Source organism: Delphinapterus leucas, chromosome 10, assembly GCF_059928025.1.
Source record: "Delphinapterus leucas isolate spDelLeu-1000000601 "Yukka" chromosome 10, BTC_Dleu_Yukka2, whole genome shotgun sequence".
NCBI lineage: Eukaryota > Metazoa > Chordata > Mammalia > Artiodactyla > Monodontidae > Delphinapterus > Delphinapterus leucas.
In genome coordinates this window covers 102,157,936-102,176,079 of record NC_143138.1, presented here as the reverse complement: position 1 = coordinate 102,176,079, position 18,144 = coordinate 102,157,936, and the positions used below count along the sequence as shown (strand labels likewise).

At 56.2% G+C, this 18,144-nt stretch overlaps 1 protein-coding gene across 3 annotated transcripts in view; it reads right to left on the bottom strand.

Moving 5' to 3' along the window:
• NUP210 (nucleoporin 210) overlaps positions 1 to 18,144 on the bottom strand; it is a 100,640-nt gene that overhangs the window by 67,001 nt on the left and 15,495 nt on the right. For all 3 annotated transcript variants that reach the window (XM_022562564.3, XM_022562565.3, XM_022562566.3), the window contains exons 4-10: positions 14,798 to 14,894; positions 11,852 to 12,002; positions 8,602 to 8,734; positions 3,588 to 3,746; positions 2,957 to 3,025; positions 1,212 to 1,318; positions 151 to 291 (exon numbers count right to left, since the gene is read on the bottom strand). In XM_022562564.3, coding sequence (XP_022418272.2) covers positions 151 to 291; positions 1,212 to 1,318; positions 2,957 to 3,025; positions 3,588 to 3,746; positions 8,602 to 8,734; positions 11,852 to 12,002; positions 14,798 to 14,894 — 857 coding nt within the window. The remainder of the gene's footprint in view (positions 1 to 150; positions 292 to 1,211; positions 1,319 to 2,956; positions 3,026 to 3,587; positions 3,747 to 8,601; positions 8,735 to 11,851; positions 12,003 to 14,797; positions 14,895 to 18,144) is intronic.

The following is an 18,144-nucleotide window of genomic DNA, read 5'->3' as shown; positions in this document are numbered from 1 at the left end:
GCCCAGAGCAGGAGGGACCCCCGTCGTGCCCACGACAGCAGTGCACTCTTGGGGTCCCGACTCCCCCGGGCTCATGTCCAGCCTGGTTTGACATTTCCATCTGCGAAAGTCCCGGGGGGGCTGGGGGGGCCGAGGGAGGCGCCAACTTGCCTGGTCCACCACGGAGGTGAGGGCGGCCTCGATGGCCGTCTGGCCCCTCTTTGTCGCCCTGACGTGATGGTACGACCCGTTCTGGGAAGAAGCCAGAACCTCAAAGAACTCCGCAGGGAGCGTGGTTTCGATGTGGATGTTCTGGAAGGTGAGGCAGGAAGGTGAGAGGAGCTTCCAGGACAACTCAGGGACGTTGGGACGCAGGAAAGAAGCCATGTGGCCCCCAAACAGCAGCCAGGCCCTGGATCTGAGCTCTGAGTGCTCTGGCCTCTGACCTCTGACCCCTCCCAGGCTGCCCTCCCCTTGTGACCCGAGGACCTGGCACTCGTGAGCCCGAAGGCTACTGTTGGCTCTCAGACCCTGCGGTCCCAACAAGGAAACCACCAAATACAAAAAAGGACATCAAAAGCCCTTAGAGCTAATTTCTCCCAAAATGGTGATCGACCGAGTCTTTGTCTAGTAACGCAAGGAAGGCAGTGGCTTCAGCAGAGAGGCTGAAGGGGAACCTCGCCCGCTCCTTGAAACCTCAGACCCCACAAGGAAGGTCCAGAGATTCTCATGATCCTGGGAATTTCTCACAAAGGACCAAACACGGCCGAGACTTCTTTCCACCTGCCCATTTGTGATGCTCTTTCCAGAGCCAGGAAGCTACTGAGCTTGGCCTCAGTCAAGGGGCCTTCCGGACAGGTTGCAGGTATTCCTGGCCCTGAGGCTCTGCAGTGCTGTGAGGTCCCCAGGCTAATGAGGAGGGGCAGGAGGGCAGCGGGCAGACGCCACCTCCGCAGCACTGCCTTTGTGACCCTGCTGCCAGGGGCCTCCTCTCCCAGCTCCAGCCCTGTAGGAGGCGGGGCCCCTGGTGCAGACGCACAGGCTGACAGGCCCTTGAGACGCCCGAGGGGTCCCACGACACTGTCTTCCATGGACCCAGCCGCACCGTTAGGAAGCACCGCAACTCAGCCTGCCTGCTCAGGGCCCCCTGTGTTTGGGGGCTGCTCATTGGGCAGCTGCTCCAGGAGAGGCACCCCACCCCCCAACCCCATCAGGCCCGAAGGGAGACTCACATCCGACAGGTAGACCTTGTTGCCGGACTTGTCAAGCACTTCGACGGTGATTTCGTACAGGCGGCCGGTCTCGAACACCCACCTGCCACCAGGGTGGACTGTGAACCCTACAAAACAGGCAGACACAGAGCCTCAGTGCTGAAGCCACAGGGGCCTGTGGCTGAGGGAGAGGATGGCACCAGGCCTGGTCAGCACCGAGGCCCCAAGGCCGCTCCTCTGCACTCCTCCGGGGAGGAACCAGCTGTGCGTGACGGTGAGATCTAATGCCCATATCAGGCCTGAGCCCTCAGAACCTGAGCTGACCTCAGATGCACCAGGACCAAACATTCCCCACCGGCTGCCCCAGGGCCCATTCACACTTGACCCTATCCACGGTGGCTCTGACCCACAGTGAGACGACACTCTGAATCCACAGTAGGTCTACACTCTGAGTCCATTGTGAGTCTGTGCTCTGAATCTATAGTAGATCTATGCTCTGAATCCACAGTGAGTCTGCACTCTGAACCCACAGTAGGTCTACGCTCTGAGTGCACAGTAGGTCTACACCCTGAATCCATAGTGAGTCTACAGCCTGAATCCACAGAGAGCCTACACCCTGAATCCACTGTGAGTCTACACTCTGAATCCACAGCAGGCACACACGCTGAATCCACAGAGTCTACACCCTGAATCCACCGTGAGTCTACACCCTGAATCCACCGTAGGTCTATACTCTGAGCGCTCTCCCTGTGAGCCGGCCCTGCCCTCCCAGGCCTCCAGCTCTGTTCCCACACACGATGCCGCCAGCTGCTGGCTGACCCCTGCAACGCCACGTGCTGCCCACCTCCACACCATCGCCTGAGCTGTGCCTCTGCCAGGATAGCGAACCCGCACAAGAGCAGCTTCTGAGAGAACGCCTGCCTCGAGCACCATCTCCCAGAAGCCCTTCTGCTGCACTCACGTTTACTTGCTCTTTACCACTGTCCTGTCACCATCTGTTTGCAGTGGTCTCTCGCTGCAAAACCAAGCACAAGGCCCCCACTTCCCTCCTCCAGACTCCAGTGCCCCGCACGTGCCAGACAGACGGAAGGTACCAAGGGTTCTGAGCAGATGGCGCTCCCAAGACACACAGGGCCACCCTGCCCGAGGTCACTACATGTCAGCGTGGGTCTCACCCAACAGCAGCCTCACTCAGCAGCCAACAAGAGGACCAGGGGGCTGCTGGGCATCAGCCAACAGCTCTCTCACCCGAACCACCTCAGGGCGCCCAACAGGAGAGGCGGCTCAGGCCCAGGTAACACGTGTGTCCAGACATCTTTCCAGGGGTTGTTTCTACGGCAGTTCCTGGGCCCTGGCTGTGCCCGTCCGGGTCCTCCAGGGCTGTGGACTCCTCCCCTCCTGTCTCGGCCTCGAGCCTCGCCCTCTTTTCCACCAAGGCATCTTCCAAACGTCCATAGCCATGGTGAGGTCTGGGCAGAGCCCTGGTATAAAACCAGAAGACACAGCCCTCCCCCACTCTACCCTATCCTGTTTCTCTCCCTGCAGAGCTGGCCACCAGCTGACCTTGGTCTACCCTCTGCTTATTCTGTGCACAGACAGGGGAAGGGCTGGGGGGGGGCAGTCCCAGGAAGGGCAGGGTGGCACTGATGTCCCCGGCCTCCCCGCTGGCAGAGCTGGCCAGAGTGAAGCATTTCCTGGGGGGCTGTTACTTTTATTTGACTTTTTAACTCCAGTGATCACAAACGACCCAGGATGCCCACACTCACCCAGGTACCCGGGTTCCACCACGTAGATGGTGCTATTGGGTAACCGGGAAGCGCCCTGCATGCGGATACCTGGATTCTGAATTAAGGAACAAATAAACCAGCTGGCAGGCGTCGGCTTGGCTCCCGCAGCTTCGTTATCATCAACATCACGTGGGGAGAAGAGGGGATGGGAAGGTCCCGGCCTGAGGCCATGCACAGCACTGGTCGTTTCCATAATCAGCGACCACAGGGCACTTCCTCCACTCCAAAAGGGGGCCCTCTGCAAGGACCCTGGAGACCACCCGGGGCATGCGAACAAGTTGGGGACACATGACAACCCACACGCTGGTGTGGAAACAGCCTCGGCCAGGCCCCTCAGATGAGACCAGAGAAGGTTCCGGAGGCGGGGTTGGGGCTCCTCTCCGGCCACCACCCCTCACCTCAAAACCTCTCCAGCAAGTCTCCCCAGAGGTGAGCGATTCCGCTCAGCTGGGGTGGGATTTTGGTCCTTTCTGATTTTCAGACCTTGAGGGAAAACGGGGCTATTTTTAGCCTCGGCAAGCTTTCAGGGAGAAAAGTGACTTGACTTCCAAACAGCACATCTCCTGTGCAAGACACGCAGATGCGTGCGCGCTGCCCGGGAAAAGGATACTCCTGTGGCCGAGGACCAGGTTGCTCTGTCCCAGCTGCACTGCGGTGACCAACGATGTGTCCTGGGCCAAGACCGCCACGGGCCGGCCCGGGTCTCCCTCGGGGCCCCAGATGTTGTTCTGAAGCTGTAGCTCGTACTGATCGGAGGGCATTGAGAGTTCTGGTCACCCAGAAACAAAGCAGAACAGAGAGGGGAGAGAGAGCAAAAACAGGAAATGTTAAAAGTCAGTGTCGCCTCCTTCCCCCACCCCAATCCCTGGACCCCGCTGTCAGTACAGCTGCTTGATTTTTTCGCTTCATTTTTTTTCAGTGCTTTAAATTTTAATATTATTCTCCATGGCTGTGGACAAAGCTGACACTCTCCATGAATTTTTCAGAGGCAATCACTTTTTTGTGGATGCCATGAGCAGCTTTCTTTTTTAAAATTAAGCACAGCCTGTGACTCAAACTGCCGCTGCTGGCAGGATACCGACATCAGACCCTTTCCTGTTCATCACGGAAGCAAGTGAAGTCGGCTTCTGCATCGAGGGGCCCAGGGTGGGGCTCACTGGACCTAGGCGTCCTTTGGGGGTTTCCAAATAACCCACTCGCTGTGCCTGCGTATGTGGCCCCGTTCCAGCCCTCTTGCATGAGACAGGGACAGGATGCAGGGACCACAGACAGCTTCCCTGCTCACCACTGGGGTCCCAGGCAGGGGCTGCCATGGGAGGCGCCCAGGACAAGGATCCTGGAGGAGTTTCAGCTAGAACATCCTTCAAAACTCCCAGGAATTCTGAAAGGGGGGCAACTTGCCCACCTCTTGTCCCAGGGTATCTGTGTGTTCCAATAAGTCCCCAAGAATGTGCCCTGGAACAGAGGGTTCTCAAAGTGTGTTCCCTGGGCCACCAGCATCACCTGGGAAACTGCAAATAACTGGCCCCATGCCAGACCTGCTGAACCAAACTCGGGGGATGGGGGAGGAGGGGTGTCGGGGGGGGCAGCCAGCACTCTGCATTTCCACAGGCACTTGCTGGAACTGAGAAGCCCTTCCAGTCCACACAACCCACTTCCTGGTCTCTAATGGGGAAGCCCAGCCATGCTGGGTTAAGACTCTTGTAGACGATGTACCCAGTGATCAGAACACAGCAGCAGTGCATCAAGGACACACGTCGTAATAAAATAATAAGGTAACGCCACTGCTCAGAGAGCAGCATTACCCGGTGTTGCTTCAGGAAGCACTAGTGTCCTCCCTTGTTTAACATTCTGCAAATGAAAAAGGCCCTTTCAGGAAATAAATAGACCGACTCTGGACGCATCTTGCACCACATGATGTAACCCTATTTACAAAGCCCGAAGGCGATGAAGAGAAGGGCCTGTCTGGCGGACCCCTTCAACACCTCTTTTTTGTTTTTTGCGGTACGCGGGCCTCTCACCATTGTGGCCTCTCCCGTTGCGGAGCACAGGCTCCGGACGCGCAGGCTCAGCGGCCATGGCTCACGGGCCCAGCCGCTCCGCGGCATGTGGGATCTTCCCGGACCGGGGCACGAACCCGTGTGCCCTGCATCGGCAGGCGGACTCTCAACCACTGCGCCACCAGGGAAGCCCTTCAACACCTCTTGTATTGCAGGACCTCACTACTTCTCAGAGGCACTGAACAAGGAAGGCTTTGTGGATGTGAAAGGTCCCCGTCTGTCCACAGGCAGAGGAAGACAGCTCCTGGGGCCCCAATCCAGCCCTGCTATCACCCGCTGAGAGTAACGGGTCATCCTGTAGGCTGCCCTTCCATGGCCAGGAGGCCCACGTTCTCCTAGGAGACCCGGTCTCTGACCCCTCCCGACCCTGGCTGACCCCCCAGATGTGCTTCTGATTGTCAGAGCCCCCCACTCCCACCCCATGCAGGGTCCGGGGAGGACCATGGAGCTCCGGGGGCGGTGGGTCCGAACCCAGAATGACAAGGAGCCCACTGCCCTGCCTCCGAGCCCAGCCCATCAGGCGGCCCAGCATGCACTCGCCCTGGGAGACCACGGCTCAGGAGGCGATGGGTCCTTTACCAGCTGAGTCTTGGACGCAGGAACCCCTGTCCCACACCCGTCCTTTTTCCAACCTCAGCACAATTTATCCCAGTAATTTCCAGCATTCCTGTCACCCGAGTTCTTTTCAGACATCGACTCCCTCAGCCAGCTCGTCCTCCCCACATCTTGTTTGGTCTAATAGGTTGGTTACTGGGCCGGGCACATCTACAGCACCAGCACCAGGCACTGAGCAGCAAGGGGAGAAGGCTGTGCCCCCTCTCTGTGCTGGGAACGCTGCCCATGGCTTCACAGACACCCCTCCTCCAGGCCCCTCTCTTCCCTCGCCTGCCCCACTGGCGGGGGTGTCTGCAGGTCATCACTGGAGCTCCAGGCGGGAGGAACCCGGGCAGCCCCCTGACCACTGCAGCCCCCCAGCAGTGCCCGCAGTACAGAGTAGGGGCTCTGTAAACGGGCCCGAGAGAAAGGAAGCCCCTACTTAACGGAAGGCAGGCAGACGTCGGGAAATAAAAATATGGAAGGCAAGAAGGAACATTACATGTTTAAGGAAGAAAGACTGAAAGAAAATGTGAAGAACTAATTTGGGGTAACTGCCCTCTCACCTGTAATTCTCTGAACCTTCTGCGGGATGCCGTGCAAGACAGGGGCTTGCCAAAATTCATGTTCCCTGTAATGATGTCATGCCCTGACTTTCCTGTCTAGCAGCCAGTTAAAAATGACAGTGATGGGAACTGTATCTCAATTAAAAAACAAAACAAAACAACACAACCCATCAAAACAAAGGACAGTGAGCTTCCACCTGATGTCTTGTTCTCGGTGGACCTTTGCAGGCTCCTCCCCCATCTGTTCCCCTAGAGCATCTGTCTGGAATCCACTCCAGCCCTGTGGCACCCGTTACCATGAGTCACGTAGGTGTGTTTATTTCTGGAGGCGTTTTCCATCTCATTACCACACAGATGCAAGAGAGGCAGCTTAACTACTTCCTGTCCGGGGGTATCTTTCATGTGCCCCGTTCTTTGACTTCTACCGTAGGTCAGTGAGCAAACCCCAAAGTTCTCTGGGTGTCTTGGGATGTGCTGTCCATCTGGGCCATGCACCAAAGGGTAAGCTCAGAATCCCTCTTTATTAAATCCCCTCTAACCTCCCTGGTGGGGGCACAGCTCCCCGCCCTCATCTGCCCTCACGAAGGGGCCACCGGCCCTGCCCTGGGAGAACAGAAAGCCCTTCCTGTGCTCCTCTGGGGCCCAGCACCACACGACCCTGCAGGACTGATTAAGGCCAAGGACCCGACGGCTTTGTGACTATCAGGCAATCTGTGCCTTGGTTTCTTCGTCCGTAAACAGGGTATTAATACAACCCACCTCACAGAGTTGCTGGGTCGTAATGTGAAAAGCACAACACCTAGGAAACTCTCATGATGGTCAGATGTTCCAGACTGTCTCCATCAGGCCACAATGTGTTCGAGACGGTGTTTCTGAGAAGCCCCTGTGGGTGCCCTCTGGCCTTTCAACTTGTCTCCACTGCGTTCCTCCTGAGGACGCAGTGGCAGGGTCCTGAGAGCTCCACCTCAGAGCCATCTCCCCTTTAAGGGTCTCAGAAAGCCACACCCAGGTTCGTCCCTTTGCTTTTAGACTCGCTTCCCTAAAGTCTGCGGTGCACGCCAGGCTCTGGCCAGGACCCCCAGCCCAGCTACGTACACAACCCGCCTGCATGGTGACAGGGGCTAAAGAGCTGGACGCTGCACGCCCAGCACACGGAGACACTTGGAACCCCCAGTCTACTGCCCTTCAGCAGGGCGCCCCGTGTGGGAGAGAACCAGGCCTCGGGGCAGGAGGGGCCTGTCCTCGGTTCTGAGGCCTCCCCAGGGCTGCAGCGCCCTGCCACACAGTAATGACTGACCAGACCCACTGCCCTCAGACTTTCAGACCCAACTATGGACGAAGCCCAGGCTGCTCGGATGCTGAAGCATCGACACGCTTCTTAACTGATGCCCTGTATTACAGACAGAGCAGCCAGCAACCTGGGGGAAGCACCTGCCCAGACATGCGTCCAAGCGCTCGGGCCTAGAATGGGACACTCTTATACCCGAGACACTAGATGACCTGTGCTCTGACCAAGAAATGTGTGTAAACTAAACAAAAAGATGATAACGATAGTAATTCTTAGAAGGCTTGGTGCTGCATTAAGAACACTCACCACTGAAAATGCATCACATGTACATGGCACTTTAGAACTTCCAGAAAAAATCCACGTCCATTAATTCATTCTGCCCTCAGCACAGGCAGAAAGGCTTTGAGGGCTCCAAGAGAGAAACTGAGGCCCAAAAGGGAGCGGCGTCTTGCCAAGGCTGCCCAGCAGTCAGTGGCAGACCCACTGGCAAAACCCAGTCCAACGTGAAGCTCATGGCTTCGGACATTCTTAAAACAAAGGGATATAAACCCAAAAAGATGGAAAGCAGGGTCTCGAAGAGATATTTGTACACCTATGTTCATAGTAGCACTATTTACAACAGCCAAGAGGTGGAAGCAAACCGAGCGTCCATCAATGGCTGAGTGTCTAAAACGTGGTCTATACAGACAATGGAATGTTATTTGGCCATGAAAAGGAAGGAGATTCTGACACCTGCTACAACATGGAGGGACCTTGAGGACATTCAGCTCAGTGAAATAAGCCAGACACAGAAGGACAAATACTACATGATTCCACTTATACGAGGTCCTGAGAACAGTCAGATTCACAGAACAGAAAGTACAAGGGTGGTTGTCAGGGTCTGGGGAAGGGGGATGGGGAGTTCAGTGTTTGATGGGCACAGGGTTTCAGTCTGGGAACATGAGAAAATTCTGGCGATGGATGGTGGTAATGGTTGCACAAAATGTGAATGTACTCAACGTCACTAAAATTAACACTTAAGAATAGTTAAAATGGTAAATTTTAGGTTATGCCTATTTCACCATGATAAAAAAGGGGAGGCGTTGCCATGAGTACCGAGCTGAGCTGGTGACCCACCTGTAATCTTTCCTTGCCTGATCTTCTGCACCTTGTAGCGGATGGATGTCCCCACCATGAGGTAGACGTCATAAGCTGGGTTCAGAAGGATGTTCTCCAAAATCAGGAGCCTAACCTCCGCGGGGCGGACGTTCTTAGCGTGAGGAAGAGAGGAAAGGTGAGGTGAGCCCGGAGTAGGGGTCAGTGTGAGCAAGAGAAAGGGTGTTTAGAACTTTTCAGTCTGCTCATGTGGGCACAGGGAGGTTAGGGTGAGAGCACAAGGCAGCACCTTTGGACACCCCAGAACCCCAGGGGAGCCCTGTGTTACAGCAGGCAGCCATTTAGAGGTCACTGCCAAAGTACACCAAGCCAGGAGTGATGGCTACGGATACAGAGGCCACTAGGGGCCCAGGGGCTCCACCCACAAAAGCCCCAAAGGTCCGTGCTGGGGGCCGTACTCCTATTCCTGGCGGGACACCGCCCCTAGGGCACTGCACAGATAGCAGACCGACACACGCAGGGCTTTCTGAGAAAGAGGCTTATCTGCCTGCGCAGAGGGGCCCACAGAGGGCTCTCAGGAAGCGGGGGCGGGGAGGACACCGTCACAGCCCCTCTCCTCACTTGAGCGCGCCTGTTTCTTACAGAAAGGAGTATATACCCGCCTCTGGTGCCCTGACTCTGGAAGCTGCTGCCAGAGAACGTGTCTCCATGCCCGTCTCTGGTGCCCAGCCGTGGGCTCTTGGGTCCCGCAGGACCGGAACCAACGGAGAAAGAGTTCTTAATCAGCTACCAGCCCCAGGGCACAGCAGAGAAACCCGATCTTTCTGGAAAGAGGCCCATTAGCTAATCATCACAGCTGCACCTGAGGGGTGGCTTCTAATTAAACACACATCTAAGGGCTGACAGTAAACCCTTCCTGAGGCCTTGGGGGTTGGAGGGACATACCTTCATGCCCTCCCTCTGCCCCACTCCAGAGCACCGGCATCTCTAGGAGGGGGGCTCTTTTACATGTCTAGGACCCCAGCTCTTACACCTAGTGCCCTGGGTTTTGCGGCTGCCGCCCAGGGGATGCCCCTGGATCACCTGGCCCTGGGGGCCCCTGGGCCCCACAGGACCATCAATCAGAGACAGTGCTTGGGCTACGACCCCCGACACTGCACACACAGCTGACTGACACCCCCCAGCCATTAGGTGGAAGAGGCCTACCTGCTGGAAAGAGGCTTTGGCCTGGAGGGCAGGCTTCAGGGTTGTCACATGTAGGGTCTACAGAGGGGCTCTCGGGGAACGGCTGGGTACATTATCTTTGTACCCCCATTGCCTCACTACAGCTCGTGGCATCTCCCAGACAGGAGCCTGCACCCTTGTCTGGAGCCCCAATTCTTGTGACTGCCGCCCAGGAGACACCTCCAGATCCCCTGGCTCTGGGGGCCAGGGAGGCTCTGCTCACAACCCCAGAGGACTGTACATATGTGCGTCCTTTAAAAGCTGTTGTCTGGGGACTTCCCTGGTGGTCCAGTGGTAAAGAATCCGCCTTCCAATGCAGGGGACGCGGGTTCGATCCCTGGTCAGGGAACTAACATCCCACGTGCCGCAGGGCAACGAAGCCCGTGCGCCTCAACTAGAGAGCCTATGTGCCCAAAGTACAGAGCCCACGTGCTCTGGAACCCACGCGCCACAACTAGAGAAGAGAAAACCCGCACGCCACAACGAGTGAGAAGCCTGTGCGCTGCAACTAAGACCCGACAGCGGCCCCAAAATAAATAAATAAATAATAAGTTAAAATCTAAAAAAAAAAAAAAATTAATTAGAAGAAAAAAAAGCTGTTGTCTGAGGGCCTGGCTTCTAACCAGTCTGGGTCTGGATCTAGGTGCTGACTGAGATCCTCCCCTTCGGGACAGAGAAAGACAAATAACATATGGTCTCACTTACATGTGGAATCTAAAACACAACAAAACACCCAAGCTCACAGACACAGAGAACAGATTAGTGGTCGGCAAAAAGGGGGTGGGCAAAATGGGTGAAGAGGGTCAACAAGTACCAACTTCCAGTTATAAAATAAATAAGCCCTGGGATGTCGTGTATAGCATGCCGACTATAATTAACAATACTGTACTGCATATCTGAAAGTTGCTCACTGCATAGATCTTCAAAGTTGCTATCACAAGAAAAATATTCTCCGTAACTACATATAGCGACAAATGTTAACTAGACTTATTATGACCATTTTGCAGTACATACAAATATCGACTCATCATGCTGTACACCTGAAACTACTATAATGTCGTATGTCAGCTACACCTCAATAGACAAAACCAATAAGTTAAATAATATCTTTGATACGTTAAAAAGAAAAAACCACCACACAGAGCACCCACCTTGGGCCGGGCTCTGAGGTGGGTGCTTTCCACAGGCAGGACAAGGCCGCCTTTGCAGCTCAGCGGGAGCCCGGTCCCAGCCCAGCCCTGTGCCCCCACGGGGCCCAGGACACAAGAAGACAAACTCCCCAAACACTAACAGCAATCCCAGGCGCGCTGCAGGACGGTGCCGAACGCGGCTGCCTCACGTTTCCAAAACCCTCCAGGATTCCCAAACTACGGCCAAACCGCTGAAGAGAGTCAATTCTCATCTGTCACTTTAGAAATTGATCAGCAGGTGTACCGCAAACTTCCTGCTTGGGCTGCAGGAACCAGGCAAACAAGAGGAAGACCCCAGGTCTGCAGCTCAAAAGGAGGCCCAGGCAGGGCAGGCCTGAGCCCACAAGAACCAGGAAGGAACCAGGCCTTGGCTAAACCCACTTCTCGCTGTCCTTTCTGCCCCTGCCCCACCTCCACTCCCAAAATGGGGCTTTGATGGAGAAGCAGGTGCTGGTGAGGCCAGACGATGGGGGGAGGGGGGGTCCAGAGTCCGAGCCCTCCACACGTGGGACCAGGCAACCAGTGTCAGGGCTGAAGGTGGGGCACAGGGTGAAATGGCTGGTGCACCCTGGGTGTTCCAAAGGCTCGGATGTGTCTCTACAGCAGGACAGGGGAGCTCACTGAAGATAAGCTAGTTGATGTCAACCCCACTGCTCCCGGACCTCCCTGGAAATTGAGGAGAGAAGATGCCTTGTGACTGTAGAGGTGGCGGCTCTGGTGCCCCGGCCACCTGTTCCTAAGCCGTGGCTCACACCAGACACCGTTCCCGGTAGGGCATCTCCTCTCTGCTACTAAATATGTGAGGGAACCAGTCGTCCAGATCCCGCCCCGGAGCGCAGGTGCCCGCCTGCGCCCACCTTGTACACGGCCTCCTGGATGCGCGCCTTCAGCTTGGAGCTCCCCGTCTTCATCCCGGACACCAGGATGGTGTCCCCCTGCTTGGCCGCCTTCTCCATCTCTGAGATGTAGGAGGGAGGGATGTACGTGGACTCCAAAAAAGTCAGGATGCTGGAAAAGGAACGTGCGGTCAGACCTGACGCCTGGAACCCAGGAACCTCACGCACTCACTCTCCAAGCTCCTGTGCGTGGTGCCAGACCCCAGGTAAGTGGTGCTGACCTAGTCGGTGCTGCCTGGAAACCTGTCCCTGGAATGTCCTACCTCAGAATTGTCAACGTCCCTGTGAAACATGCAGATTCTCGGCCCCGGCCCGGCCCTTGGTCTGCACGAAGCCTGGGGATCTGCATTTTATAAAAATCCCAATGTGATTATGATAAAAGGCAGGCACTGAAATTTGAAGACCGCCCGCTCAGTCGAAATGTTTTGGTCTCACAGACGTGAAAGGTGAGGCTCACGGAAGCTGAGAACAGGCCCAGGACCACAGGTCCAGCCAGAGCCCTTCAGGGCTCCCCAGGAGTCCCAGCCCCCTTTCTTGGCCAGCTCCTGCATCTGGGAAATGGTTCAACGACCACGCCCTCCAGTGTTAGAAATAGGGAATCACATCGAATCCTACCTTCCCTGGGGTTAGGCTGTGGGGAGAAGGGAGGGAGAATTCAGGATGGGGTGGAACCCCCAGAGCACAGGCTGGTAAGCGAGGCCAGCCTGAGTCTCTCCCTGGCAGCCTGCGATTTACAGATAAGCCCCCCAGTTCCACCCGAATGAGAGCAGTCAGTCGGACACGCTTTCATTCTCCCCAAGATCTGCCGGGCGCTATACTACGCAGTGATTTATTTCCTTGCCCAGTTTTACGAGGTGTCACACACTGAATTTAATGAAAATCCAGGACACTCTGGTTCCAGCACCCCTTAGCACCTTGGACTTCAGTCGGCATTCGACTTACATGCCGGGTGCTTGGAAGCTCCAGGGGCTGTCAGGGCGGGAAACAAGCTTGGTGGTGCGAGCGGGGCAGGTAACCAGCATCCCCTGAACATCTAGTATGTGCCGGGCCCAGAGAGGGGCTCTCACCCCCGTCAGCGTGCTCGCCCACCCTGCCACCCTCAGAGGTGGGCACAGTGACACCTCCATCTGCTGCAGGAGGAAGCTGGTGCTCAGGCGGTCACAGTCCTTGATGACGGCCACAGGCAGGACATCACAAGGCCGGGACCGGAATGCAGGTCTCTTGGACCTAAAGCCCACATTCCTGGCTTACTGAGACTCCAGAAATTCCAGAGCTCAACCAGAGACAGAGGCTGACAGCCCAGCCCCCAAAGAGCTCTGACCCAAGAGGGCAACCTGGCTTGCACAGCGTCAGGGCATGAGGGTGCCCGCCGTGGAAATGGCCGTGAGCTGAGCCTGGTTGTGTCCTGGAACCCTGAGCTGGACTTCTGAAGGTGTAAACAAAAGGCCAGACTTGTAACTCCCCACAAAATACTTATCAATTGCAAGGGAGTAAGAAAGTGACTTCAGAGCAGGGCACCTGGCAGACCCCACCCTACCCAAGTGAGGACAGCGAACAAAATCATGGATGGACCAGCAAAATCAGGATACGACGCAACGAGAATACGGAACCTCGCCTCTGTGACGTTCCTGCAGAGATGCAGGACTCTGGGTATAATCAGGAGGGACGTCAGATAAACCCGAAACGGGGGAGGGTCTGTAAGATAACTGGACTACAGTCTTCATGAGTGCAACGTCCCAAACGTCGAAGAAGGACCGAGAAACTCTTCCACGCTGACGGAGACTAGGAGAGACAGGACGACATGCGGCAGGTGACCCTGGGGGTCATGTTCTGCTACAAAGGATACAATTAGGATAAACCGGCAAAACTTGAACAAGGTCTTGTGACTGCGGGCATCAGTGTTAATTCCCTAATTGTGATGACCGTCTTGTCGATGTGCAGGAAAACGTCCTCAGAGGTAGTAAATGCACATTAAAATAATTGGGGGCTACGGGCACCAGGGTGGCAGCTTGCTCTCAGATGGTTCGGGGAATCCACTTTCTGTACTACACTTGCAACTTTTCTGTAGGCTAAAAATTGCTGCAAAGTCTTTAAAAAGAATAAGTCTTCCTCCCCCAAAAGGGACTATACTCTAACATTTTTATAATACAGCACGAGGCAATGCAGCAGAGCAGGGGACATTAGCCCAGACCTTGGGTCTGCACCAGCACCGGCCAGCAGAACCTTCTGGGATGGAAATGCTCCACGTCTGCCCTGTCCAGTGTGTGGTAACACCAGCCACACAGCTAACGAGCCCTTGATATGTGGCCAGTGCATCAAGGATCTGAATTTTCCACTGTACCTAGTTTAAATTTAAACAGCCAGGATAGGGTACACGGCTACCACACAGCACTGTGAGAATCTATACACACCTGAGTTCAAGTTGTAGCTCCCCCCCTTACCAACCTAAGGCACGTGGACAGTGGTACGGAAGCCACACGGCTGTTGGGGGGACTGGCTGAGTCAAGATGGGTAATGAGTCTGTCTCACAAGGAGTCCGCCTGCAGGCCCACTTCCACCCCCGTGCGGGGGAAGGCAGCCTCCTGCGCCTGGAAGAGGTCACTGCAGGAAGGTGACCCCAGCCGGAACTGTCTCCCCGTTAGCTCACCCCCAGCGGGGCCGCACCCCGCCCCTCGTCTGCACCCCGGGACAGCTCCCAGTGTCTGGGACGAGCTTTCTCTTCGGCAGCTGGACAGCCCAGCCTCCTCGACGATGTCCCACAGAACACGCCCCCGTGGGCTTCACAAGCAGCAAGGTTCCTGCACAGCCGTGTGAGCCCAGAGGGGTGATGATGACGGAAGCCCCCAGCCCACGTGGAGCCGGCGACAACCCCCGTCCCGCCTCCCTTCCAAGGCAGGCGCCTCTTACCGGAGCGCGTTGTGGGTGTCCGAGTACCCGTCGGCCTCTGTGTCCTTCACGATCATCCAGTCAAAGACCAGCCCGGCCAGGGTGCTGAACGTGTTTCCTGTAGGAGCAGAGGGGCGCACCCTAGTTATCCCCCGGGGCCAGGGGCAGGGGACATGCACGAGCCCCTGCAGAGCAGGCAGCACTGCCTGCAGCCTCCGGCCTCCATTCAGCAGGGAGGGAGGGAGGGAGGGGAAACGAGGCTGAAAGGATCGGGGTCACGTGACCGTGAGGAGTGAGCCCTGGCCTCCCGGGGGAGCCGCTGTACCTCCTGCCTGTGCGCACCCATCACCCCTCACGCGGGGAAGTGCTTTACGGTTTAGATGGTGGTTCCTGAGACTGTCACTCACTCCCCCCTCACCACCTCCCTGTGCTGGGAAAGGAACCCAGGCCGTGTGCTTTCACGTGCCCATCCTTGCCCCTCGGCCGAGATGCTGAGACCCCAAGTCCCGGGTAGAGGAGGTGGACGCTCGCACAGCCGGCCTCGGCTCTGAAGCCCTGGCTGCCGTCCGCGTGCCTTGGACCAGACGCCAGAACACGCGGAGGCTGGCACGTGACTGGGCGACCGCTGCCGGAGGAGCAGGACTCAGGGAGGGTCTGAAGCCCTCCGTAAACACCTTGTCACGGTAACTGCAAGACCTGGTTCTACGCAGACACCCGGGAACAGGGCGGGGGATGAAAACTGGGGGCTCAAAGGCCTGATCTGCTGGGAACTATGGTTTGCTTTTTCCCCAGGTGAGGTTGATTTTACATTTTTTAATTGGCTCCCATCATTTCAAATTAAGAAATGCAGTATACTGTATATCCAACTTGCAAGTTCAAAAGTCTGAAGACCCCGCTGCCTGGGCCCTGCTTCCTCTGGTGATGAGAGGCTGGCTCAGCCTCTCCAGCTGGTCTGTCCCACTCCCCACACCACACCCTACCACCCACACCCACTCCATCTCCATCATCTACATTCCTGTCTGGCCAGCCCCCAAAACAGAGCATCTGGGGCCCAGGAAAGCTCTTTCTTCACTGCAAAGCACAGAGCATTTACAGTCAGGCCCCACCCCACCTCTGACGTCTCAGGGCTGTTGAGATCGACAGGAGAAAGTGCCCCCAGCGAGGTGCCTGGGGGGTGCCAGCCAGCTCAGGGGCAAGTACGGTTCAGCACGGCCTTCTGAGGACGAGAAGACCGAGGCTGGGGGAGGCCTCCTTGGGTCTCTTAACCTGGAAAATGGAGACAGGAAACCCTGTGTTCATCCATTTCAGTGGTTACGCTTGGAGCTCTGTTTTTCAGAGTCAGAATCCCCGCATCTCTGTCATGTTCAGATGTGAGGGGAGGGATGAATGTGGGATCATTCCTGGAGCAGAAAGCATCCTGGGGCTTCCAGAAGTTTCACCCACATGGGCAGGTGCGCATGCAGGACCAGCTGCCTAATTTGCAGGGCTGTATGCAAATGAAAACTTGGGGCTCCTCATTCCAAAGGCAGGGAAAGCACCAGAAGGAGGCAAGTCAGACTTGGGAGAGTTGGAAGGAGACAGAGAAAGCCCCAGGCACGGGGCTGGCTGAGGGGGTGCTCCCTTGGGCGGGTAGGGACACTCTAGGGTGAGTGCAGACCCTTAGAGGTACCCAGAGGCCCTGCCCTGCAATTTGGGGTACACATGGATGTGCCAGTTACAGGGGTCCCCTCCTGCCAGCCACTGGACCAACACACTGTGTCCTAGCTGAGCAGGCTCTGTGGAAACTGAGTCAGGCATCTCTCCTTCCCGCTCTGCTGATCCCCACGCTAAGCCCCGGTAGCCTGTGTATGGATATGCTAGGAAACCAGATGAGGGTGGGTGAGAGGCTCACTCCGGCCAAAATGCAGCCTCTAGAACGGACGTGCCCTGGGACAGGGATGGCCTCTGCCACGCTCCACCCCGCATACCCTGGGGACACACGCCTATCCCAGGCCCCCGCTGGGGATGGAAGGTGGCCGTAGTCACAGGACAAGGCTGGGGAGGGAGAGGACAGGCAGGACCCAGGACACCAGGGGACAGGGCACAGGTGGCCAGGAACCCAGCCCAGGAGGCAGGGAGGTGGCAGGGAAGGAGGATCTCAAAATCACTGAGGCTCCAAGTCCCATCAGACCCCACTCACAAAACACGAGTACAAAAATAAATTTATTAAAATTTCAAGACGGCAACAGTGGAGCATTAAACCAAGCCTGGGGACCTTTGTAGCACGAGAGCCTGTGTAAAGCTGGCCCTGACGTCTGGGTGACAAAATAAAACCACAGGAGATGGCACGTGACCTGACTACAACTTCCCAGAGTGGACAGTGGGCAAGGGCACCTTCCAGCAAAACAGGCTCCAAGACCCACCCACACATTCAGCAGGAATTTGCACGCTTGGAGGTAGGGGCGGTTCAAGAAGCTTCTGCCTAGAGTTTTGCCGTCTCTTTGAAAAGCAGCTATTATGTACTCCTGAAACTAACACAACATTGTTAATCAACTATACTCCAATATAAAATAATAGACCTACTATGTGCCAAGTGCTCACATTAACAAGGAAATCCCAGGGCCCAGTCTCCGGAGGCTGCACCCCCTGTCCTGGTCCCAGGAGGGCAGCCGGAAAACACTAAGCAATTCAACTTAACAAACATTTGCTGGATGCCCGCTGGGCCCAAAGTCCAGTGTCAAACAAAGAATGAAGTGATCCCAATTCTGCCCAAGTGCGGAGCCTGACAACGAGTAAAAAGTGCCCCGTGCCCCCAAGGCTGGGCTTGCGAATCACTGAGGGATTTCAAGGAGGGACAAACTCCACCTTGCGAGAGCCCTGGAGGAGAAAATATTAGAGGGGATGCCCAGAGGGCCTGGGTTTCAGAAAGCAGAGATCCGGAAGTGGGAGTGGAAGGTGCTCTGAGTGGGAGGTGAGGCGTGGCATTTGGGGGACCGGAGCCGCCCAGCACTGCCCGGGCACCAGGTACATGCGGGCTGGGAGAGAACTCTGAAAACATTAACTCGAGGCAGGAACCCTGCAGATGGCCTCAGGCCAATAAAGTAGACCCCAGCCCCTGGTGCAGACCACGGTGCCCAGGAAAAATGCAGCAGCTGGAGACAGGCAGTGTGGCCTAGTGGACAAGAGTTCCAGCCCCTGCTCTGCCGCCCACGAGCTGCATGACCCTGGGTGAGTCACTGAAGCTCTCTAGGCCTCAGCTTCCTTGTCTGTACAATGGGCTAATGTATAATTATCATCCACCCTCGTGGGGTAAAAGACTACACTTAGGGCTGGGCACCTAACAATGTTTGCTGAGCCACAAGCAGGTTAAAAAGCAAACAGGCACCAAC